The following is a 25,472-nucleotide window of genomic DNA, read 5'->3' on the forward strand; positions in this document are numbered from 1 at the left end:
CCGTGCAAAATGTTCACACAGTCAAACTTCTGTTAAGCAAAACATCAATACTGGAAAAAATATCAGTATTTATTCAGGTCAAAGAGTGCAAATACGTTTTCCCCCAGATATATACATATTAAAGAAGCCCAGGTAAGTAATAGTCCTATGGAAAAAAGAATGTACCTGTAGAACATCTTATAACATTAGAAGCCATTACATCTTAAATTAACATTACAAAAACGTCTGGACTGTTACTATAGCTAGTATAGATGGGATCTGCTTAACTTCCTACTGCGTAGAAAAAAAAAATAAACTTTGTACTGACTGAATACTGTCAATAAAGTCTATATATATTTATATGAGTGCATTTAATACTGCACATAAAAGTGTGAAATCCCTTCTGATACAAAAATTAACACTGCATGACGCTTAACGTTTGCATGGTAACGAAAAAAAGCACATGCATTTTGAATTTTTCTTTTCCGAGAAAGAAAATAACCGTTGGTTTTGTCACTGCAACACAGCACTGTGTGACTATAAAACCTTTTTTTTTTTTTTATAACATTTATGCAAAAGATATGAGTAAACATGCCATTCAACAGCATTTTAACATAGGCACGCTCTGCTAGCTGTGCCTTGTAAACATAAAAACCAATAAAAGTTTGCCTTAGAAGCACAAAATAAACAAACTGGAAACAATAAACAGGTTGAAAGGCTGAATTTGCCACCAGAGATACATTTCTTCACTTGTGAGCTCTGGCGTTGATGAGTTCAGGCATTTGCTTGGAGTGTGTGTCATTTAGCATTATGCCATTTTTCTCTTGGCTGGTTTTCTGTTGAGTGTGTTGGGCTCCACACATCCTACGTTGAAAAAGTGTAGAAAATGGAGGGCAAAATTGTTAGTTCCCTGGGTTCTAGGTCAAGCTATTGTCAGTGTCTTTGTTGACTAGCTCAGTTTGCTCAGTAGTTTTTCTTCAATCAGTCTGAACTGCACACTGACGGACATCTCTGCGATGAACTGCTCACAACCCTCTTTGGTCACCTGTTTGCAGTACCGCAGGTCAATGTGACAAATGTTTCCGCAGCGCTTGAAGTAAGTCAACGACAGGTCTGTAACTTTGTTACAAGCTGTGGACGAAAGGGAAAGGGATTTAGAGCCACAGCCACTCAGATTTATATTAATGCTTGACCTAAGCAGCAAGTAAAGGGAGTAGTGGCCTTGCTGTTTTATGCAAAAAAAAAAAAAATGGGAAAAGCATGATGCAAGATGGCAATCTTATCAGATTAAGAGGAGTTTGTGTATATACACACACACACACACACACACACAATGTATGCATGGTTGTTTTCCAGGCCACTCGACTGTCCGTTAGCATGTCTAACCTGTTATGTGAGGGTTTTAGTATTTCCTGCAATACCTGAAAGGTTGATGTGTGTAAGAGAGTCTCTGGTCGTGGTGCCGGCTGCCGTGAGGATATTCACACTCTGGTCAGTGATGTGGTTACAGTAACTAAGGTCCAGTTGGGACAATGAAGGCATGTGTTTTATGATCAGCTTCAGGGACGTATCCGTGATGTCAAGACCAGCTAGACAGAGATTCTCCACGTTCCTTAGTTTACTTCTGCTGTCCAACTGACCTGAGAGACAGCAATACGCATCTTTTACCATGTCAGTTTTTAAGCAATCTAACAGAAATGTATCTGTACTATTCGCTGTGTACACATGGGGGCGCTATGAATTGGCAAAATAAGAGATAAAGAACTTCTAAATGAGTCAAGAGTACATATTGGACATGAACAGCAATTAATGTGATCATTCAGTACCTGGCCTGTTATCTGTTGGCGGAGAGAGCAAGTCTTTTATCTGGTTGTCGTTGAGTCCCTCTACCCACTGCACATCTAAAGTTCTTAGTAAAGGACAGCTGGATGTGCATAAAGCTGATACAGCTGCCCACGAACAGCCTGCCAGCAACAGAATCCTCAGACCTGCCAGAAAACCAACACAAAGGAGTCATGCAAGTATCAGACATGAGAGTGGAGTTTGCATGCATCAGGGATGCCCAATCCCATTGTAGGAGATCTACTTTTATGCAGAGTTCAGTTTCAACCCCACTCCAAAAAAACTGTTTGTAATTATCAGAAGTTCCTGAAGATATTAACTGGTTTATGTGTATTTGATTAGGACTGTAACTAAACTTCACAATAAGGTAGATCTCTAGTAACAAGACTGGGGTGTAGAGTACATTTAAAAAAAAAAAAAAACTACACCATTAGGAGATACACATAGGTCAGAACAGCTGCAAGGGAATCCGGCAGTACAGTGAACGAGAGAAACACTGAAATAAAGCGGTTTCCACCATTAATCAATTTAGGCAGCAAGTAAGTGTGTGATTGTACCAGGTAATCGGTTGATTAGCCAGCTGAGCTGCTTCTTGGAGATGTTGGTCCAACTCAGGTCCAGGGAGACCGGCTGTCTGCGGATAATGCCGCTCAGCATGAGTGGAGTGATTGACTTGCACCGGTTCAGATCGATCTTGGTCCAAAGTCTTTTATCACAACACCTAAGAGCAGAGGACATAATACTTAAATTTACTGTGCATCTGAAGAAGTTGAGTTTGCCACTTTCTTGGAATATACCTTACATGGAGGACCCATCCGTTAAGGATTAAACGTACTTAAAGTCTCAATTGAAACTGAAAAGGATCACGTCATTCCATTGACTCAAATACAACCCAGTGTTTTCATTGGTCAGGACAAAGGTTAAAGATGTGGTTAAGTCTGAGAGCAAGGTAGAAAACCAATGAAAGTGCCAATGGAGGAAAAGGATGCTCATGTAGTACTGTGGGAAGAGCTAGACCTCTAAACATCTGCTGCAGTATAAAGTAAATTCTCTAGTGCAAATGCAGCTTAAAAGCACAACATATTATGAAGCTTTCTTTCCTAATTTCTGGAAGACGTACCATCTGTTCCAGGTCTTGCAGACCCGCATGCAGACACAGAGGTCTTGGTGTGTGAGGTGGCTGAACACTGCCATCCACACCTCTCTCCGCATGACGTGATTCTTCCCATCATCTAGGGGCAGCCCATCCGGAGGGGGGCTGATCGGAGGGGGGCGAATAACATGACGCTCCATCTGTACACATTTGGGTGGAGAGCGGCAAGGTGTTGGCCGAATGACAGGGGTAGGTGTAGTCCTGATCCAGTTAACCGGGACCTGCTCTCGCAAGGATCCATTTAGTTCCCGCTTAGGTCCCAGCCAGTCTCTCAGATGGCTGCTGCCATTCCTCAGTGGTTTTCGGTCTTCTCCATCACTATCTGGTTCTGTCTTCACCGCCCTGCCATTTTGATGAGCCAGACAATCCTCTGTCTTCTGGATCTCCTGATTCAGTTGTTTGCTTAGTTCTTTGCTCAGTTCTTTGTTGGGCAGACGAGGTTTGCGTTTGGTTTTTCGCTGGCTCCTCAACTGTGTATCAACACCCGAGTCGCTGCTGGGCCCTGCCTGGGTCAAACTGCCCTGTGATTGGTCACCTTCCCATGCAGTGGAGGTCTTGTGCACAAGCTTCCCATTCTCCTCTCGGCTCCTCTTCTCCTTCATGGTCTCCTCTTCTTCTTCCTCCTCTTTATCATCTCCATCCTCTTCTTCTGAGGGCACAAAACTGAAAGCTCTCCTCTCCAATTCTTGTCTGTTATCCTCCTCATACTCCTCATCATCCTCTCTTTCTAGCTTTATCTGTCCCAGGACATTAAAGGTTGAGAGATCTTCAGGCTTTGAGTGCTTCTTCTGTGGATTTAAAAGAGGGTCAAAATACATGCTTTGCAAAAATATTATTTCATCTCTTATTTGCTTTTACTTATTCATTGTCTTGCTACCTTTTTCTTGACATTGGAATCTGAGTCGGAGTCATTTTTAAAGAGTTTTCTCTTCTTGCGGAGTGGGTTGTCCTCCAGTTTGGAAGAACGTTTCTTAAAGGAGTCTTCTGACTTGCAGGTAGGATTGTCCTCTCGTTCTGTCTTCTTCATGGCAGGTGAAACAGTAGAGGTGTAGGACTCTGTAGACATGTTTGATTCGGGCTCTTCCTTTACATCCCGGTTCATCCGCTGGTCTTTGAGCAGAGAGCCAGGGAGATTAGAGGCGTACTTAAACCCTGGGCCTCTTTTTTGCTTTACAACCAAAAGGTCGGAAAGAAGACAAGACCAGTTAATATCCATTACGTCGTATCATCACCACTTTCATCATTTTTAAGTATATTGCTAGGTAGGACAGTGATGCTTACTTTCCCTGTCTTTCCAGCATTATTGCATTTCGGACACTCCCAGCAATTTGGCAATTCGTCATTTACAACACCGCCAGAATCTTTCTCCTGGACAACAGAGCAGAATAAGTTTCTACTCAAAAGAACAATAGACAGACAACATTATATGTCTAAAATAAGACATTTGAAAGATTGTTGATGCCATTATGGCTCAGATATCATAGTTTCCAATAGTTTGGTGGCCTGATTAGGAAAACAACCTTCAAGCATCCTGGATGGATGATCTCGTTGCAGATAGAGCACTCCATTAGCATCATGTTGAACTTGTCCTCTTCATTCTCTACTGTGTCTTCTTTCCCAGCCTCTCCACACACCAGACATACAGCAGTGTGAGGTAGAACAGGCTGCAAAACACAAAAAGAGCAGCTATTAGTTCTTCCAGATGTGCCATTCAGCAGACCAAGGGTCGAATCTAATGATGAGTACCCAGACTGACCGCTATGCACTGTCTCATGATACAGGACTGCTTCATGCGGCCTGGTCCACCAAACTTTTTCATGTCTTTGCAGAAGTGGCACTCGCCACACTCTTTGCGCGTACATGCCTCACACTTCCTGCAGCGTGTCCGTCTGCGCCGGGCACTAGATGAACCACGACTGGATGAGAGCTTCACTCCTCCTGCTGTCGAGCCTGGAGCAGCTGATGGAGATGAGCCCATCTTTGTTTTTGGCCGATTAAGTGTCCGCGGCTGAAACATATAAACCACAGAATTATTTATACAAGTTCCAAAGGTTTAAGCTTTTCTCAACCCGATTAACATGTAGCATACCAAACATGTTTGCATACCCAGACATGATGAACATGACACTCACGGTTTATGAGCTGCTTGCTGACTTTAACAGTTATGAAATGCAATGCCACATAGTCAAGGGAATGCAAACATAATGAACACAAACCTATCAGACGCCACACTCTTGAGAGCGAGTTCATATGGTTCGGATTTAGTTGTATGTGCAGTTATTTAAATTGTTTATATGCCCTTGAGGAACTTTCAAGAAAAAAAATTGGAGAACAGAACATGAGAATGCATTTTTACTACTCTGTGAATACTGATAAAATCTGCCCACAATGTCAAGTTGGAGGACATTCCCGGTTGTTATTAACTCTGGGTCAATTAAAGAACAATAAGTCAGGATACAGCTGCAGGAACATGCATTAAACCAGACAACAAATATTATTCCTAACAACATTTATTGATAAACGTAAACTGCGTTTCCTTAGAAACACATATTCCACCTCTAGAGGGGAAAACCGCAGCAGTAGCAGGAACGTCAGAATGAATGCATGTTTGTATTTGCCATTTGATCTCCTTAATGTGAAGCACTTTCCATTATTGATTCGGTTTCCTTTTTGATAGAGCTTTTATTCATCTTTTGTGTTATTCTTGGCCATTAGGCCAAAATGGCTACAGTGCATTCAGATTATTTATCACAAATAAGCTTAATATATACACACTTATAAACTCTCAAGCAAGTCAAAGGAAATTATTCTTCAAAGAGCTATATTCCACATCCCATGGGTTGCCATGTCCCCATTACATCAACCAGAAGTCATGCCTGTCCTAGCACCCACAGCACAAGTTTCCTACGGCACCATGGGACCATGGGATGATTGATGAGAATGAATCTGGCCTCCACCCTCTTTATGAACCTTCTTAATGGAGAGGAAAACATGAACAATCGCATTAGCCAGAGGAGGAAAGTGCAACCCGACCTCCTCAATAGGTACATTTCTTTTAAACAGCGTAAGTAGATTTCTCTGCCCATGAGAGCTGAGATTATCTCTTCAATCAGAGTCAAAAGTCCTGTTTCCAAGGAGCTTTGAATCTGATGCTTGTAATGGAATTGATTTTTGCTTTGCACAATCTTTCCTACAGTACATGGACAAAAATTAAAGAAAAAGCAACAACAACATGTTGAGTACCTAGAAGTTGTCTACAAATATCAGAAAGCAGAAACTGCTGTTTCACAACATCTCAGATGTGATGTGTTATGAAACCCAGTTTGGAGGAAAACAGAAGCACAAATTCAAGCATGTGGTCTCCAGAGCCGGGGGATAGGGAGACTTTCAGTGGGAAAAACATTCCAGACCAAATCTAATATATCTTGTTAATGTGTTAAATGTCGTGAGTTTGTGATTGTAAGAGAGAGCTGCTTTCACCCAGATGAAAGAAAGGACCTTGAAAATTAAAGATCTCACAAGAACACCACCCAAAATCAAAGGTTCCAAGCAGAGGTCAAACAACTTATCAGTTTTTGTTAAAGATTTATTACGACAGGGCAGAATAGAGTCAGGAAGTGAAGTGGGAGTGAGAGAGAAGGGGACGGGATCGAAAATGGTCCTTGAGTTAGGATTCAAACTTGGGACGCCTGTAAAGCAACGCAGTTATATGTAGTGCTGTCAAAAAATTAATTGTGATTAATTGTATCCAAAATATAAGTTTTTGGTTACATAATATATAAGTGTGTACTGTGTATATTAATTACGCATATATAAATACAAACACATATGGTGTGTGTGTGCGTGTATAAATATATATAAAATATTTTTACATGTATTTATTATTATAATTTATTATATAATAAATATTTAATATGTAAACAAACATTTTCTTACATATATGCATGCATGTGTGTTTTTATATGCAGGCTACATAACAAATACACACAGAACACACTCATATATTATATGAAAACAAAACTTTTATTTTGGATGTGATTAATCATTTGACTGCACTAGTTGTCGACTATATGTCGGCACACTGCCCACAAGCCTATCGGCACCAACTCTGTTATTAGTTTTTCTGATTATATTCCTCTTTGGGTTATATTGGATGTTGGCTAAAATAAATGATTTTTTTTTATTTTTAATTTTTTTATTTTTGCTTGGTGACACTGACAACAAAAATAAAAACAAATCACTAACTCCTTGTGGGGTTGGCTGTGTATTAATGTGTCATCAATATTTTCATAGTTTTATTCTCACTTAAATGCAGAATAAAACTAATGAAAATGTTATGAATGAATAGAAATGTTCAGAGTAGATTTTAGAAGCCAAACAGAGGAGACGTATCAAGTGTCACATGACAGATTTCATTGTTAAAATTAAATCTGGTCAAAATGAGAAAATGCTTCCCTTCTCATTGTGAAACCACTGAAATAAAACCTTTGCAAGCCAACCATCATCACAGCATCTGAGTGTGTGTATATGCTATGACACATTAATAGTGCAAGCAGATTTGCTTGACATTGTTAGAGAGCAGCTTGCTGACAAGGTCAGAAATTAAAGACTGCACTGATATAAAAACCACTGCAGAGATGGAAGATCTCTAAAACAGGATTATTGTAGATATTAAGGGCAGACATGGATTTTGATTCTTTCTGTCTGGTATAGGGGTGTGTGTGTGTGTGTGTGTTTGTAGAAAAAAAATACATATCCATGGTAAACATACACAAACAAGCTGACTCAAGCACTTAGTTTGTGATACCATCATTAAACCAGATGTAATTGTTCAACTTGTTAAGAAATATTGTCAAATTAAAAATAATAATTAAAGTGATTCTGCAAAACAACAGCAAAATTCACATATCACACCCAGCTGCAGGGACAATGGCAAATTTAATTGGTAGGGTGTGAAGAAGATACACTTGATATTTAACACTAAACTCACAAAACTGGCTGAGGCAGATATCAGAAAAATAAAGCCTTTTCACCGGGGCGAAGAATATCACAATACAAAAACAAAAATGAATGCAAATATTGCAGGTCCAGCAGCATATGACCAAAAAAACCTGGAGATTAACTGATAAAACTAAAAAAACTAGCTTGCTCCCTACTGTGCCTATGAGAAAGTCCCTTAAGTTAGGAAATAGTAAAAGTGTCTAAATAGTGTTGTACTGCTATTTCTGTGACTGAAATCATACCAATACTGATAAGCAATAAACACTTATTTTATACACAATTCTCTAATAATTCACTAATAGTTTTTCAAAGATGACCTGTGTAAATATATCAGCCCTCAAATAGCATCCAAGTCCAGATATAGTAATGTAAGATCTGATTTCATAAAAATGACATCTGATCCAGGATCAGTATAAACCTACATTTTCATAACTACAGGTCCAAGACTAAATATGTTCACAACAGGAACATGTCTGAACTGTTTTTACTCGCGTTGGTTCTTTGTCCCGCCCCTCCCCCATGCGCTCATCTTGTAGGACCGGCTCAAAGAGGCCCTTGTTGGGCTGTGGCCAAAACAGTTAAAAATATCCTGGAAATTGAGGAAGTTGAAGAACACAATACTCTATACAAACATCTGAAACGAGTGGCGAGAGTAAAAATATACGCAATCGGACAAACATTCTTTTTACAAAAGCCACAAAGATGTATTTCACCCCTAATGGTGGATGATAAAATGATAATAATCTAGCAGCTGCATCCTTTCCTCAGTGGCGACAGCATTTGGGGTGAAATGCATTTGTATGTTTTCAATAGAAGAGGAATACAAAAGGATTCACTGGAAGAGAATCAAAGATTCGCCCAACCGCAAACATAAAACAAGCGATGGGAGAGTCTCACGTGGGCAGGCACACAAACAGACATACGCAAAGTATTCAAAGAACCTACACGCCTTCGAAACCCTGCAGTGTGCATTACATCAACTGGGACTGTTAGAAAGCATTTGTAGCTGCTAACATAGCATGACAGTAATATCGCAGGTACCACATATGAAGTGTCACTGATTTCACTTTCATCTGCAACTCCTGAAAGTACCTAACAAGACCTTACAGCATCAAGAAATGCTAGTTTAGGTTCATGTTTCAACAACTTGCTTTGATATTCAAGTTCAATGAGTGAAATGGAAGAAATGTGACATCTAAGAGGTTCAAAATGAGCACCAGGCTCAAAACTGAACTCATGTGCTAGTCATATGTAGTAATCAGCGGTCACCAAAAACATTTCTGACAGCTCTGACAGTTCCCTTATCATGTGTACTTCAGTTACACATGTAAATACACACAAATAACATCTGCATGCAACCTTTCACATCTCCCTTTCTTAAGTCTAATGACCTGTAGGACCAGCTCAACGTTACTACCTGCTCAGCATCTGAGTTCTCATAATCCTCCTCGTCAGCGATCAGCGACATGGCCATGGCTCTTACAGTCCTCTCAGCGTTTTGCTAACTGACATGGCTGCAGCCCCGGCTTGCTACTGGCTAAGAGACGGCACAGCCCTCCCTTCTGTTCCTTAGCCATCAGAGCACACAGGCTAGAGCAAGACATGCTCATGAATATGCAACAGTTCCAAGAAGTGGGAGGGGGAGGAGAGCGGCAGAGCCAATGGGTATGCAGTATGCAAAACAGGCTCTTTAATATGCACCAATACAGCTTGGACACATCCAATAGGAAGAGGGCGTGCAGAACAGGGTCATAGGGTAAAGAAGAGAGGCCAATTGGGGCAGTATAAGGACAGATGGTCTTTAATCACAAAAGACAGACACAATGGAGGCAAAAATTCAGCAGCTGGGCTTTTAGTCTTCAAGACCGTTTTAGTGTTGTGAAGTGAGGCGAGTACAAAAGCCAACATCCAATCACATGTGTCACTTTTTAATAGGGAAATAAACTAAAACAAGTCTATAAGTGCAGGTTTGCTTGAGATTGGTCAGGTCTAATTTTGGGGGACTGGCAACACTTCCCTTGTGTCTGAAGCGGATTCATCGTTCCAGTGAAATACTAATGCAAAGTTCCGCTTTGCCTATTTTAAATACGGACATCGCATCATATTTCCACAGAATCTACCTCACAACTATTTCAGTAGCGCCAAAAAAAAAAAAAAAAAAAAAAAAGGCATTTTAAACAAATATATTCTAAAAATATTCTTAATTTCAACATCAACCATAAATCTGAAGGGGGTAATTAGGAAGGTCTGGAGACAGCAAAACCTCCATAACATATTTTGCTCCATATCTTTGTATCTGTCTTCCTGTTAAGTATAATTAACTGATGATATTGCAGTATGTAAATCAAATTAAGGACCTTAAAAATAGGTTAAAAGAATCTTGATGGCCACATCCTAATGTTTCTAATCGCTCCTCACATCCATTCATACCTTGCCGGTCTTCTTTGGCCAGCATACAATAGGAGAACCAGTGAGGGCCAACTTTGGATTGTCATCTGCATGTTCCTTTAACACAACCTGTTTAAGAAGCAGACAAAAAACTAAACTTAAAACAACAAAAAAAAAAATGTAAAAGACAACTTTTTATTGTATTTTAGTGAGTTTATTTATTCCTTATTAATTATTTTTTTTCAGTAATGAACACCAAAAACATGGCAAATAGTTTTGGTGTGAAAATATGAATTCAAATACTTAGTGTTTTAATATGTAATAAATATTACTTTATTGTTTATAGTAATTTTGAAAATATAGATATTTTACATTTTAAATCTTAAAACAAACAGATAGCAATATATTTCAAATTTGGTATAAAAGACTTAAAACTACAGCATTGTTTTGTTTTAAAATCTTGTGCATGTTTTTAATGCAATGCACAATGTCATGATAAGTTACTGTAACTAATTTACTTTAAAGGGATAGTTCACCCAGAAATGTAAAATCTATCATTAATTACTCACCTCATGTCGTTCTAAACCTGTAAGACCTTCGTTCATCTTTGGAACACAAATTAAGATATTTTTGATGAAATCTGAGAACTTTCTGACTATGCAACTACTGCCATGTTTAGCGACAGAATGGCCGTAGCTTGTCAGTGAACTACGGCTCTGTGTAGCAAATGCTGCTCCATCTGAAAGGATGTGATGGAGATCGCTTTATAATGTCAGTCTAATGTTTGAAATAATTCCTTCTGTCATGTGTTTATTAGTCACGTTGAATCAATGAAAGCAGTTAAATCTTCTGTTTATTCAGCTACCACTAGGGATTTCCTGGATTTCTTCTGTCGGTATATTTGGAGTTTCCGCGCGGGAGATTTACTACTGATCACAGAACCGTGCTTCACTGACAAGATGCGTATGACAATCGCAGCTTTTGCCTAATCATGATTGTGATTTAATTTCAATTTATCGTGCAGCCCTAGTCTGAGAGCTCTCAGATTTAATCAAAAATATCTAAACTTGTATTCTGAAGATCTTATGGGTTTGGAATGACATGAGGTTGAGTAGCTAATTAATAACAAGTTTCATTTTGGGTGAACGATCCCTTTAACTGTGTACCTCAGTGACACAAAATGTTGATAGATCATGCACTGTTACTTGTTGGGTCGAGAGAGACAAAAGGCGGCAAATGACAAGTGGAAAATGTTTCCAGACCTTCACGTCATCTAGCAGTGCTTGTGGATCCTCGATGCCCTCTGGAACGCATTTCTTTGTCTCCGGAAGGGATTCCAGCTTCTCCACCAAGGCCTTGAGTCCATTTAGCTCGAACTCTGTCAAGTGGGTCCATTTGCTGGAATGTTCCATTCCAGGTGAGCCAGACGGAGTCTTGGGACACTCTGAAGGCAGGGACTTGAAGCTGTCTTCAGAATCATCGGCCGGGGATTTGAAGGTCTGACAGGGAGGGACAGTGGAGGAGGGCTGGGACGTCCCCTCTGTCCTCTCTAACCGCGTCTCACACGAGTCCTCCTCCATGTCCACCCGAGGAGCAGAGACGAGACTCTCAGTAACAAGCTTGGGTTCAACTAAATAAAATCAGAAGACAAAACAAGCTACTCACCAAATCCATAATCACCTAAATCAAATTTACATGAAGACCAGAAGACAGAACAAGTCTAGGAATCATCTTGAGAAATGTTGGTATAGTGAAATAAGGAAACTATCATGTACTTTCTAAGATTGCAAATGCAAAGAAGGGTAGACTGGCTCACTACTTAAGGAGTTCAGTAAGAGTGATTAAAATGGATATTCATAAACTCGATCCAATACAAAATTGTGGATCATTTCTGCAGCTTACATCTAAGAAAGGCCACACTCAAAATTGAAAGTCTATCTCTGCAGACTGATTTTTCATTCCCGTTCCTGCTAAAATTAAGTTATATTTCTTCCCACTCCCACCCTCAACTTTTAAGTTTTGTCCTACTCCCATGCACAACATCTCACAGTCGTAAGAGATCTATATCGATTTTTAGTCCCATTTCAGTTTAATTCTTTTTCACTCCGGTGTCACATTCTATTTTTTTCCAATTTCCACACACCTGACCTCATACTGACCTTACCTTAAAAAAATAAAAAATAAAAATAAAAAAATATGGCGGCAAAGTCGTGGCCTAATGGTTAGAGAGTCGGACTCCCAATCGAAAGGTTGTGAGTTCGAGTCCCGGGCCGGCAGGAATTGTGGGTGGGGGGAGTGCATGTACAGTTCCCTCTCCACCTTCAATACCACGACTTAGGTGCCCTTGAGCAAGGAACCAAACCCCCAACTGCTCACCGGGAGCCGCAGCATAAATGGCTGCCCACTGCTCCAGGTGTGTGTTCACTGTGTGTGTGTGTTCACTGCTCTGTGTGTGTGCACTTCGGATGGGTTAAATGCAGAAAACAAATTCTGAGTATGGGTCACCATACTTGGCTGAATGTCACGTCACTTTCACTTTCACTTTTACTTTCCTTACATCTGTCACAGGAGTCAAGAGGAAGGTACTTTCTCTTGCTATCTAACCCTGTGCCTGTAAATTGTAAATGTTTTGCTGTGCAATAGACTAATAACATTCTATACCTTAAAATGTCAAATACATTTAAGTAAATTTTATTTTATTTTTAGAAATCCCACAAGTCATTTCTTTCTCCTGCTTCCCACGAATACATCAGTATCTTCTCTCATACACAAGCACTTGGCAATTCAAAACTTGTTGCAGGACTTGTCATGCCTGGTTAGGACAGAAACTGCTATTAGGTTGGATATAATTAAAAGGCATTCACTCCGACAGTGACTCATTTGCTTAATCTTGTTGCATTGCCATTACTTGAAAATGACTTCTGGTGGTGTTTATCATTGCAAATTGCTGTCAGTTTAGCCAACTCACCAGCGTGAGCGCCGAACTCCAGGCTGAGGTGCGAACGTCTGGTCAAGCAGTTCACGTACCTCTCCAACACATACCAGCACATCTCATAGAAGAAAGGGTAGCGGAATTTGGAGTGCACCTGAAACAGTTCATATTTATTTAACCTCTACTAGAGCTTCATGATTTTTTGAGGGGGTGAAAATCACTTTGTGAATTTTCTGATTAAATACAATTTATTTTTATTTTATTTTTTTAATCCAGATTTGGTTTGTAGGGCTTCACAATTTGGCCCAACATTTTATGATGATTAGTAGTAATAATATATTGATTTTATAAATTTCTATTATAATAATTGTTACCATCATTATCATCATCATTAGTATAAAATTAAAGTAAAATATTACTACTCAAATTACTTACTCAAATTAATATATGATGAAAAAGCTCATTATAAATTAGCATTAACCTAGATGTAAAATTTTTCAAATTCATTGTTAGTTTGTGTTACCTAATGCATTAACTAATGTTAAGAAATTTTAAATTATTATACAGTTTTACCCAAACCCTACATATAAAACTAATTACTGGCTTCATAATAGATGGCTCTTGCAGTATATGAGAAAACGACAACATGACTAAAATGCTTCTCATGCACATAACTTTCCATTCCGGCTCCTCTCCAGGGAGGAAACTCACATTCTCAGAGTTGTGGAGGGCTTGTGCTCTCATTCCCTCATACCTCCTTCAGCCAGAGCTAAATTTAGAGCACTGCAATAATGCAGCCCCTGGAACAACACAGCCAGTGCCACGATCTGTCTTCTTCTCTGCCTGCTCTGTCTAGCAAATATAAAAATAGCCCGGCCCACTGGCTCTGAGCCCTGCAGAGACATTGAAGTCTCCAGGAGGTTCTGCTAGCAGAAAGCGAGTGACTGTAACTGGTTTATCACTTTGAAATGTCACACAACACATCAAAGCTGTCCAGTGCTGTCACTAAAACAGCCTTTTAACTGTCAGCAGCTGAGCCAGTCACAATTATTCATATTCTGCTTTTCCTTTTATATTTTCAGCTTTTATTTAAGCTTTAAGTTTTAGGAATTTTGTTGTGTGCTTTTGTAATTTTGATTACATTAGGTTTAATATTTCTATATAGCTTTATTTATTTATTTTTTTAAATTCTGTTTCACTCATTTTAGTAATTTTACATATTTCAGATAGTTGTCAGGCATTTTATAAGGTTTTTTAAGTTTAGTTTTTTTTTTATTTTAATTACTTTTTTTTTCAATTACCAAAAATATATATTTTTTATTTATATTTTTAATAGTTTGTTTTAGTTAACAATATCAACACTGATATTACAAACACATTGCAGTGATTTTCTGGCATTGGTTAGTGGTTACATGGCATGCAGGTAAACAAATAAAACATTTCATTTTTACTAATTCTTTAGTATTTTCATGATAAAATTATTTAATTGTAACTTATGATTTAATTCTCTCTTTGTATTTTTTATATCAATGTTTACAAAATTATCCTATTTAAATTAGTGTAATAAAACAAGTTAGGTCAAAAGTAATTGAAAAAGTAGTCTGATAATAATGTTTAACATTTTTAATATACCATTATTGAATACTATTATTGTCATGTAATTTGGAATTAGTAACGGACTACAATTTGTGAGTAATCAACCCAAAATGGTTTACAATATACTCCAAAATATTATAAATGAAATTGATTAGAACTCCCTTCTAAAAAGACAAATCCTTTAACACTGACTGAATAATCGTCCAACAGTCGTTTTTTTACTTTTTTTATAAATGCTTTACCTTTGTTCTGTTCTCAATTTCGTAGACAGTGAGCTGCATGGGAATGTTGAAACTGTGTAAAATATTTCCGCCAAACACCAGGGTATCTTCTGGAGTGTAGACCGCATGGATCCAACCTACACATGGAAGAACAAAAATATGAATGCTCAATTTCAGGAACAAAAATGTTTTTAGAAGGGCTTAAACTTTTTCTACTCTCAAACGTCTCCTCTTCTCCGTTCTTCAACTTATGTACATCACTGAAGTCAAATTTGCTGCTATTTTTGAATCCGAAAAGAAAATACAAATGACATTACAGAGCTTTGGTAGAATAATTACTTAAATTTCACTCTGTTCCTCACACACAGCTATGGCTTGGAATACAATACAAATGTCATAGGGATGGCTTTTATTGCTTTTTTGGACTTTTTCGAGCTTGACGGACCTGATCAATGACCAAGAACAACATGAAGACAAGTAATTCTTCTAAATTGAAGAAATTCAATTTACAGCCATTGGATTCAAGGGGCACATTTCATCAGTTCATGCATTCCCTGGGAATTGAACCTATGACCTTGGCATTGCCACTGCCATCCTCTTGAGTTTTTTCCCCCTGAATTCACCTGAAGGGATGAAGAATGTGTAGCCCTGTTTCAGCTCTACTCGCTGGCAGCCGTCTGAACGGTCACCCAGGAAGATATCACTCTGTTTGCCTGACAGCACCCAGTCCTCATACAGAGACAGATTGTGTGGGCTTGGAGGAATCAGCCAGAAGACCTGGAGAACATATGAGAGAGAGAGAGAGAGAGCAGTGCAGGTGTGATTCTAAACTGGGATATGATTTTTCTTCTTTGAACTTAATAATTCACACACATGTCAGCATTAATCCTTAAAGTGCAAGTTATTTATCTAGAAGAACTGCACGCATCCCATGTAAGAACATTCTAACCGGAGCTACGTCTCCAAGTTTATGTCTATGGCAATTCATGCAGGTATGTGTTCCTCCGCAGCGGTGATGACACGAACAGACTACAATAGTCCAAAAATAAGCACTTATTATAAATGTACCGTAGTGATTTGGGATAAAACAAAAAAGGCGGTTTGGTAGATTAATTTATGATGTACATGCTTATTATATACATTTTGAAAAGTTTGAACACAGAAAAAGTGACAGTGTTGCTTTAACATGAAAAAGTGACAGTGTTGCTTTAACATGAAAACAAAGAAATAAAGACAAACTTATGAAGATTTCCAGGTGAGATTCTTGTAAATAAAAAATATATAATATAGAACTGTATTAAATAATAAAAAAATACTACGAAAGACTATGTATAGAAATTGTAATATTTATAAATTAATTATATTTATATAAGCAGGCATTGTTTTTTTTTTTGTTTTTTAATACATTTTTTATATAAACTAGGAAATAATTTGAAAGTTTCAAGATTTAAAAAAATAAAAATAATGCTTTATTTCTACTCTGCAATTGAAATTTCTTAGGAAATTTTAAATTGTTACTAATAATATTTGCTACGAAAAAAATGAGGGTAAAACTTTATAATAACCATCCTTAGTTAACCTTAGTTAATGTGCATTACCTAAAAATAAGCAATACATTTGTAAAAGTATTTATGAATATTTGTTAATGTTAGTTAATAAAAATACACCCGTTCATTGTTAGTAATACAGTAAGACTAGTATTAATATCTGTTTCTCTTCAAATGGCAACTTATGCATCAACAACCTCACAAACAGACAATTTATAAAAGACATCATGACAAAAACTGAAAAAAATAAAACATTACAAAAACCACAACAAAACCCAGGTATTAACAGTACACCATTTCTACATACATTAAAATTAAATTTTTAAAATTAATGCTACACCTTTATCTCTATGTTTCAAATAAGTGTTTTGAAGGAGTGGATGCCGAGTTGCCATATCCTTCATACTGATATTAATTATATTATTACATGATTTCTTGTTTGACTATTAATCAAGTTATAGCAAGAGTGAAATGTGTAACCTTATGTGTGCTGTATTTATTTTCCTCAAGAGTAATGTCCACATATTATGTGTGTGTATCCAACCGTAATGATAAGACACTTGCCAGTGCTAGAAAGCCTTGAATTTTAGAGAAGTTCTCTATGTATTTGTGTTAGTATCTTTCTGTACAGGGAGAAGCTCAGACAGTCCCAGGACAAACGATCAACTGCCAGTGTCCAGCGTATCAGATATACGTCTTTGGAGACTTTTATCTAGGTTTTGGAACCAATCAGAATTTTGTTGACTTATGTATTGACGCAATTAGTATCCTCTGTCAGGGTATAACTGTGGTTGATTATGAGTTGTACGGGGGCGGCCTGCGAACTCCTTCGAGAGTGTTGAAGCTGACTTCTGCTGATGAAATTGCAAACTATTTTCTTCAAGTAAAATTATTATTATTAATTGAACTCATCTCTGACTCCTGGTCTTCATTGCGACATATCTGGTCCTTGGGTTTTAACTGTAAATTCCCCTACAGTTTACAATCAAAACTGAATTTAAAAAACAAAAGATCTAGAAGCTCAGTTGGGCACTGAGGGGAGAAGTTCAAATTCTGGATACAAAATGTGAGAAGTATCATATAAAATGGTCAAGGACTTCCTAAGAACATTTTTCACACACACACACACACACACACACACACACACAGACAAACACACACACAGAGCAGACAACCCCAACTGCACAGAGCCTGTAATCTTCAGGATTGTTCAGGTTCATTAAATAATATTGATTTAAAAAATGTACTGCTACATGTAGCAATTAACATGAACTATGATTAATTAATGCTTAAGAAGAATATGAGGACATTTATTATGTTACCAAAGTATGTTATATTAAATTGTAAAATCATTTCATTAATGGTCTCAGACAGTTGGACCCCACTGTATGTCGTATGACTAAAAATCTGAGTTACTACGCTGATGAAATAGGTTCAGTTCTCTGGTGAGAGCAGGAGGATTACATCACAGGGATAAACTCCTACAACTCTTCCTTTGGTCACACGTGTCACTCTCGTCTTTCTTGCACTCGGCAGCACTCTTGTTTGACCTTTCAGAGCGGATATTATTTGATACCCTCCAGCAATCACACACACACACACACACACACACACATGCAGCTTTTCTGCTGACGCGGCATCCCCAGCGGCGATGCAACAATGCAAACAGAGAAGATATTCATTTACAGGGCCTCTAGACACCTGATCTTCACAGATCATTAGCAAAGCCAGTCCTGCAGAAAATCATTACTGCTTTCAAAGTAATAGCATAAACAAACCACTACCCCAAATATAGACAATAATAATAGTAAAAGCACTACTAACTATCAACACCTACCTTTCTTCCTTTGAAGACATGGTACCACACTGATGTGCCGCCGAAGTCGATGTGGAAGTCAGTGAAACAGCCTTTTACACTCATCAGACAGTATCTACAGAAAGAGAGGAACAGGGAAAGCACGAGGATGATTCTCAACATCTGCGTAAATAGAGAAGAACGATAAATCCCCAATGCGGTTTCTAAGTCCTGACAAAAAAAGACTGTATTTGCAACCGGGAGGAACCACACCATAGGAATGTTCAACTCCCAACTCAAAATGAATATTTCCTTCAAAACCATATAGAGTGGAATTTCCCCTTCTCAATCAACAGCCTCATCAAAGCTCAGCACAATATTATGACTCCGAAAAAATAGTTTGGCTATTATTTTGGGAAATTAATCAAAGCTAATTTCTCTCTCGGAGCATAGAGAACGATAGTCACGGATGTGGGTTTGTTTCAGATAAAGCCTTCTCAGCAGTAGAACAGGGATGGAAGCTATTTGCGGCTCATGCATTTGTCATCCGCAGCGTTTAGCAAGGAGCGAAATTAATCTAACCCCAAACTGCCTCAGTGTCTGGTTAAAATCTGCCCCACTGAGCCGGGAGAAGAAGAAAGCGAAGAAATCGGTTAGCTCTAATGAGCAAAAGGCACCACTCACCCCAGGGCATCGTGAACTAAAAAATGTCTAGGCATCAATTTAGGCTCAAACCCAGATGGTTGAGCGCCTGAGAAATGAGACTTCTAAATTTAGGGTCACCAAAGTATGGATTCCACGACGTTTAGACATGCAACTGACAGGTTAATTATTACCAGATGGTCTGCATGTGATATCTTTGCCCCTCAGACTGTGCCCGCTGACGTTCGGGCAGTGTAAATGTCAGATGATGTCACTGGAGATGACATCATATGTTACAGCATCAACAAACATTGAGCACTTTGGATCCAGATGTTTTCAATAATACAAACAAGGCAAGAGCACTCACTGACTGCAGGCTGCAGAAGGTAACACTAGGGTAATACTTTGCAACCTGAATCCTCAGAGGTTACAACCTATAAATGGAGCTCTTAGATGAAAGGTTATGAATAAATAATCACTGACTACATAGTATCCTCATGAAGGACTAATAATGCAGTCTGAGCATTCTTACAAGACTGTTTACACTAAGATCATTTTCAATTATTCATAAAAGTTTATAAAAACAAATTTAACATTGAAATATTTTTATTGTGTTGTTTTTATATGAAAATAACCCGAGTGAAACAAATTAATAGAATTTTAATATTAATAAAAACTTTTAAAAAAATATTATTAAAATGTATTGAAACAAATTTAACACATTAATAGATATTGTAATATTAATAAAAATGCTTTAATGTAATTAAAATGTATTAAAAACAATTTTAAGATTATGACATTTTATTTCAAAAGATAATTATAACTTTAATATAAAAATGACCCATTAATAGAACTTTAATATTAATTAAAAAATATATTTAAATATTAATAAAATAAAAACAAAATTACCATGAATACGAGTTTTACGTTTTATTTGAAAATATTTTCTAATATTAATGTAAAATTGACAGTAAACAAATATAATATTATACATTACATTTAAATAATATTTAAAATCTGACTCTTTATTTATGGTTGTTCACATCTCCTCTTATTTTTGTTCAGAATTGCATTTTCATGCTGCTTGAACAGCAGTCTTTATTTTATAACCATATGTGCATAATCACACCAAAGCAGAAAGAAATGCCATCAATAATTCTGTTATATGAACACAGCGATCTCAAAACTAAACTAAAACGGTCACCGATGCAGACGTGTCATGCATCCCACAGAGCAGTCAGTAAGGGGGAAGACAAAAACAAAACTAGAACCTTGATGTGCACAAATTAACATTTCTGACTACACATGCAACCCTCATTAACATTTATTAAACCAGACCTAACCATACGTGGAATGAGCACAAATTATTGGTCAACCTTTCAAAAAAGTAGCAAAGAAAGTTGAGCAAACTATACCAAACCTCAAAAGAATTATTTACATTATTGCAAATAGTTTGCAATGAAATAAAACACACATACCCAATAGATGTTCATCCCCATTTGAGGCACTTCACCATTCTGACATCTGCCCATGTGACTCAAACAAACAGAAGCGAACTGACTTTTACCGCTGAGTTCTTGCTTTATAAAAGAGCTCAATGAACACAGAGAGTCAGGAGGAGGGAGTCAAAGGGAAAGTGAGAGAAAGAGAGCGAGAGTGGGCTTTCCTGTGCAGGAAATACTCCTATGCGATCCTCTGATTGGCTGAGGAGGATTCATTGGGACACTGCAGCAGCCCGTGAAGATCCGCCTCTTCTCCGCATTAGAAGTGTGTGCTGCCTAGCAACCTGATGGAGTCACAGCCCGCTGCAGGCCAAAGAAATGCGCAGCATGCACCGAGGAGCAAAACAAGGGACTGTGAGAAATGAGCAGACTTCATCTTTGACTAATGCAGGATGTCAGAGAACAGTTTTCAGATTCCGAAAAGCGGATTCTGAAAGCCAAAATACTTCCTGAAGGGAAATCGGAGCAGACAGAAAAACAACAAAACCTTAAATGTGTAATACAACGTAGTGTGGGTAAAATTCCCCTCGCCAAATGCCATTGAAAGAGAGTCACATAAGTTTTCTTCTTCTCTCCAGCTCTTTATTGCTATTTACAGAGCCTAACTTGTCAGAGAATCTGCAGTTTCTCAGGCCACACTCTGGACAAAAAAACTGAAAAATCAATGACCCCTTTTCACATTTCTGGGATCCTCAGAAGCAGTAGTTGTTTTAGTTGGATAAACTTGTATAGTAGTGAACAGAAACTACAATAAAAATAATTTAAGCATTTCCTTTTGTTTTAATACTACAACCCCAATGGCCTCTCTATTACTTCACAAAAGAGGAAAACATTTTGAGAGATTAAGTGGGTCAGAAGAGAGACAGAGGTCAAATTTGCCATCCCTCCCTCAGCCTCTAAATTAGAAACTGTAGGATAGTGATTTATATAAAAAATAATAATAATAATCTGCTAGATTTTTTTTTTTAATTGGTAATAACAGTGACAGTGTGTCATCACAGTCTTTAAAAAAGGTCCATTCCTAATTGTTTTCCTAAATGAAATGTTACCTCTGAACTTTGGGATACTTCATCTCAGACATGACGTTCGTGGCTTCGGTTTGTTTCTGTTTAAGATGCAGCGGCCACATATTGTCCACCCAATCCACCAGATCCACCTAAAGACAATCAGAAATATTCTAATTAAATCAACCCTGCTCTCATCTAACCATTCACACTCACTGACATGCATAATCCTCTGAAGTGGTAAGATTTGCCTTAATAGTGTCATTTTAAACCATGTTTAAATGGCAAATGTGCTTTAAGAGAAATCAAGTAAACAATCTTACCACAGTGGGTCTCTTGATCAAATTCTCCAGTTTGGTGTGACTGAACTCCAGGCTGATGACGTTGAGCAGCTTGTCACGTTCATCCTCGGGCGTCTCATAGTAGCGGACAAACTGTGCCATGCTCATCTCTGAGCCCTTCTGTGTGCTAACATCCATCACGTCAACAGCCCTCCTGCTGCCTGCACATCCATGCAGAAACACACACTTAATAACTCCAATGTTCTTGCTTTTAAATCCGTTTCTAAAGTAGTGGCTAAAGTGGTAATGGATTGAGGAAGCTAGGAATCTTGTTTCTGCCAAACCAAAAAACTGCAACTTTGTTTCTTTCAACTCGAGGGAAAAAAAAGTCAAAAGTTGTGAAATATAAAGTCAGAATATTTCATTTTGGAGTATTGTAAGTTTCCATCTCAAAATTATTATTTTTTTGTTTTTTTTTTTCCTCTTTCTTCCTTATGTTTTTATTCCATGGCACTCATATGTACCTGATTTTAAATCATTCTGAAAATAAAGTTGTTGTTTTTATTTTTTTTTTAAGGACTCAGATACACAAGCCTTGGCCTTGAGTTGCAGTTGCATGGTTTCATCACTAGAGGACGTAAAGGATGTTATCATACCATTTTTATTTTTTTTTTCTGAGCAGGTCTTGCTGTGAAGTTATACAACCAAGTTTATACGTTTAGGATCTAACTGGAAACTTTATTTTCAAGAGAGTAAAGCCAATAAATATTCCTTAGCTTTTTTGACTTAAGATTAATCACCCTCTTAATACACAGATAATTACAAAGTTATTTACCAGCGACAAATCAATGTACAGGCCATAAATCTGTGAATAAATGCGGGGCTCAGATGGTTTATGTTCTTCCTCAACCCTAAAAAGTAGTAAGATTGACTGTGGATATGTATATGACAACATAATTTCACTGCATGTTGTATGTCATTTAACTTGTACATGACAAATAAAATCTTGAACCTTGAGATCTTGAATCAAATTGATCAGCTAGATAAACAAATGCATATGTACTCTTCAAAATCCCAGCATACAGAACAGACATGGTGCATGCGTTTAGTTTCATAATACGGCTGCAGAACATTGTCCTGTTTGTGCATTATGCAAGGCCTGATTAGATAAAACACAATAAAAGTCCCAGACAATGGAAATGAAAACTAAAGATTAACAAAGCATACAAAGTTATCAAAATATTTTACTGCTTTTGACTGAGTACATTCACCCTTCAATCAAAACAAGTTAGAAATAAATAAAAGTAATAGTGTACTTACCAACCAAACCCTTGATTTCACTTATAGTAAATTCTGGATCTGGCATCCTGTAGTACATTAAACAATTCAGATAAGCGATTCGCAATGTAAAATGTATAGAAATATGTGGAATAAAACCATTTTACTTGCTCTTACATGATTCCCAGTCCGTCTTTGGCTTGAAATACGAGCGGAGTTCGCAGTGCCTCTCTTTGAACATATTCATAAGTAAAATCTAGGATGGTATAAAAGTTAAGACTGTTTTAAAAACCAAATCCCTGGATTTTAAAATGAAGAGCATATGAATAACACAAATATTAATTGTAAATAAAGGGGTGTTTCAGATACAGGTTAGCCAGCCTTATTATTCATTATCATGACAATTATGAATTCTTGAGAGCGAATAAAGTGTGACAGAATCTTCATTTTTGGGCAAACTATGCCCTAAATATCAACCATTAAATATCAAATTATAAGCACAATTAGGAGTACTTATATTTATAACTTATATTTGCAGGTGCAGGTGCCAACAGGAGAACAAAAAACCCCGATATTTAAGAATATAATAAATATTAGTTCCACGAATAAGCAATATACACACAAAAAAAGTACCTTTTCCCTCCATAAACTGAACAAATTCACTGTTGTATGAATTGCTCTCAAGTTTGTCCTCCACGCTGAAGCCCCTGATGTTTGTGATTTCCTCCACATCTGACAAGTCCTCGTTCTCATCGTACATCCTTCTGCAGATCGAGCGCTGGACGAAAACAACACATGATGAAGATGAGGATGAAGAAAACCTGCCTCATTCTGTGCTCGGATGCGAGAAATAATGCTGGGCTGGGATGATATATCATTTGAACGAATGTCAGATTCCGTGATTAACATCCAGGCCTTAATCGTCGACCATCTTACAGCTGTTATATAATTAATACATGTCAAAAATCAGCGTGGGAGAGTCAAACTTCCCGATGAATATTAGACACGAGGGACGCGGGCAACAATGCGTGCGGTTTCGCACGAGCGTCTGTATTTGGAGAATCTTGCTCTCTTTGTAATATTATGAAACGTGTCCTTTCCTGTTTACCATTACGAGCCTATTACATTTAACCTATTAATATGGCGTACGTCGCTCTAATTTTCGTATCGCAGTGATTCGCCCCGATTCAGGCCACTAAACACAATACATATCGATGTGAGACTGAAATGCCCGAATTAAAACGAGTCTTTGAGAGGACAGCTTCAACTACACACCAGTTTGCGTCCGGATTCCGTACACGCCTCCATGTCCGAGCCTCTCGACCTCGTTAATTCCCTTAGCGATTAATCTGGACCATATTTAACGCGTAAAGTTGTGCACACTTTGATTGCCTGTGTAGAAAACTAAGTAGGAACCATTTTTGTGTAGTGCACCGTGACGTCACGCTCAACAGAATCAAAACATTGCAGGAACGTCACGCGGATCGTGTTAATGATGGGTTAAAACAACATCCGATTTTTTTCCGGAGTAATTATCGGAATGGTTGGTGTGTGTTTTTAAACAAAGAGAAATTATTTTTTGAGAAGACAGAATTGCTCTTTCTTTCTTCTGTTTGGCACGCGCGCTGCAGCGGCTATGCTCGTGCATATGTGCTTCATCAACAAGACACTCACTTTGCCAGTGCAACAGTAACTAAACATCTTTTAATATTACATCCACACGTTATAGCCTCAGTTACAATAGAAACACTTGCATAATTGGCTCGCTTTAAATCACAATTATTTGGGACATTCTATGAGGTTTATAAAAGATAATATCGTCGTATTTAATATAATTTAGTTATCATAAAGTTGTCCCCAAATTATGTTAACTCTGACTATTTAAAATAATAAATAATAATTCATAATTATTATGATTAGTAGTAGTACTATAATTATTATTATTTACTAATTACTTTAGAAATCTAATATAGAATCAAAAAGCAATATAAGACAAAAAAAATAATGAAAAATGACAACTAAAATAAAATCATATTTTTGTTGAAATAAAAAAGTTTTGATCAAAATTACAATATTTGCTAATATAGCAAGGAGAAACAAAAAATGCTTCCTGTATACAAATACAAATATAAAGGATATTTTTAAATGAGTTAACTATTAATAATTAAATTATGTTTGTATGAGAAATTTTTAAATATATATTTTTTTATAAAAACTTGCATGTGCATACATATGAAATTACATTAAAAAGAGCCATTTACAAATAATTGTAAAATAATAATACATATTAAAATAAATATGATAATAAATA

At 37.4% G+C, this 25,472-nt stretch overlaps 1 protein-coding gene across 1 annotated transcript; it reads right to left on the reverse strand.

Annotated features, from left to right (window-relative positions):
• Positions 1–48: 48 nt before the first annotated feature.
• Positions 49–24,974, reverse strand: LOC127966566 (lysine-specific demethylase 2B). Its single transcript, XM_052567663.1, has 21 exons — positions 24,437–24,974; positions 23,795–23,939; positions 23,339–23,417; positions 23,204–23,250; positions 21,926–22,104; positions 21,648–21,754; positions 18,497–18,590; positions 15,736–15,889; positions 15,134–15,249; positions 13,332–13,449; positions 11,626–11,993; positions 10,406–10,492; positions 4,731–4,982; positions 4,495–4,638; positions 4,256–4,342; positions 3,852–4,142; positions 2,942–3,762; positions 2,379–2,542; positions 1,806–1,967; positions 1,401–1,619; positions 49–1,110 (listed from the first exon to the last, which is right to left on the reverse strand). The coding sequence occupies exons 1-21, from the start codon at positions 24,467–24,469 to the stop codon at positions 929–931; spliced, it is 3,849 nt and encodes a 1,282-aa protein (XP_052423623.1). The 5' UTR covers positions 24,470–24,974; the 3' UTR covers positions 49–928.
• Positions 24,975–25,472: the final 498 nt, after the last annotated feature.

This window comes from Carassius gibelio, chromosome B10 (genome assembly GCF_023724105.1).
Source record: "Carassius gibelio isolate Cgi1373 ecotype wild population from Czech Republic chromosome B10, carGib1.2-hapl.c, whole genome shotgun sequence".
NCBI lineage: Eukaryota > Metazoa > Chordata > Actinopteri > Cypriniformes > Cyprinidae > Carassius > Carassius gibelio.

Coding starts and splice junctions, on each gene's coding strand:
- LOC127966566 (XM_052567663.1), bottom strand. CDS start 24,469: ATGGAGGCGTGTACGGAATCCGGACGCAAACTG. Junction 21,755..21,925: donor TGATCAAGAGACCCACTGTG/GTAAGATTGTTT, acceptor GATTGTCTTTAG/GTGGATCTGGTGGATTGGGT. Junction 2,543..2,941: donor TGCAAGACCTGGAACAGATG/GTACGTCTTCCA, acceptor CTCTGCTCTTAG/GTGTTGTGATAAAAGACTTT.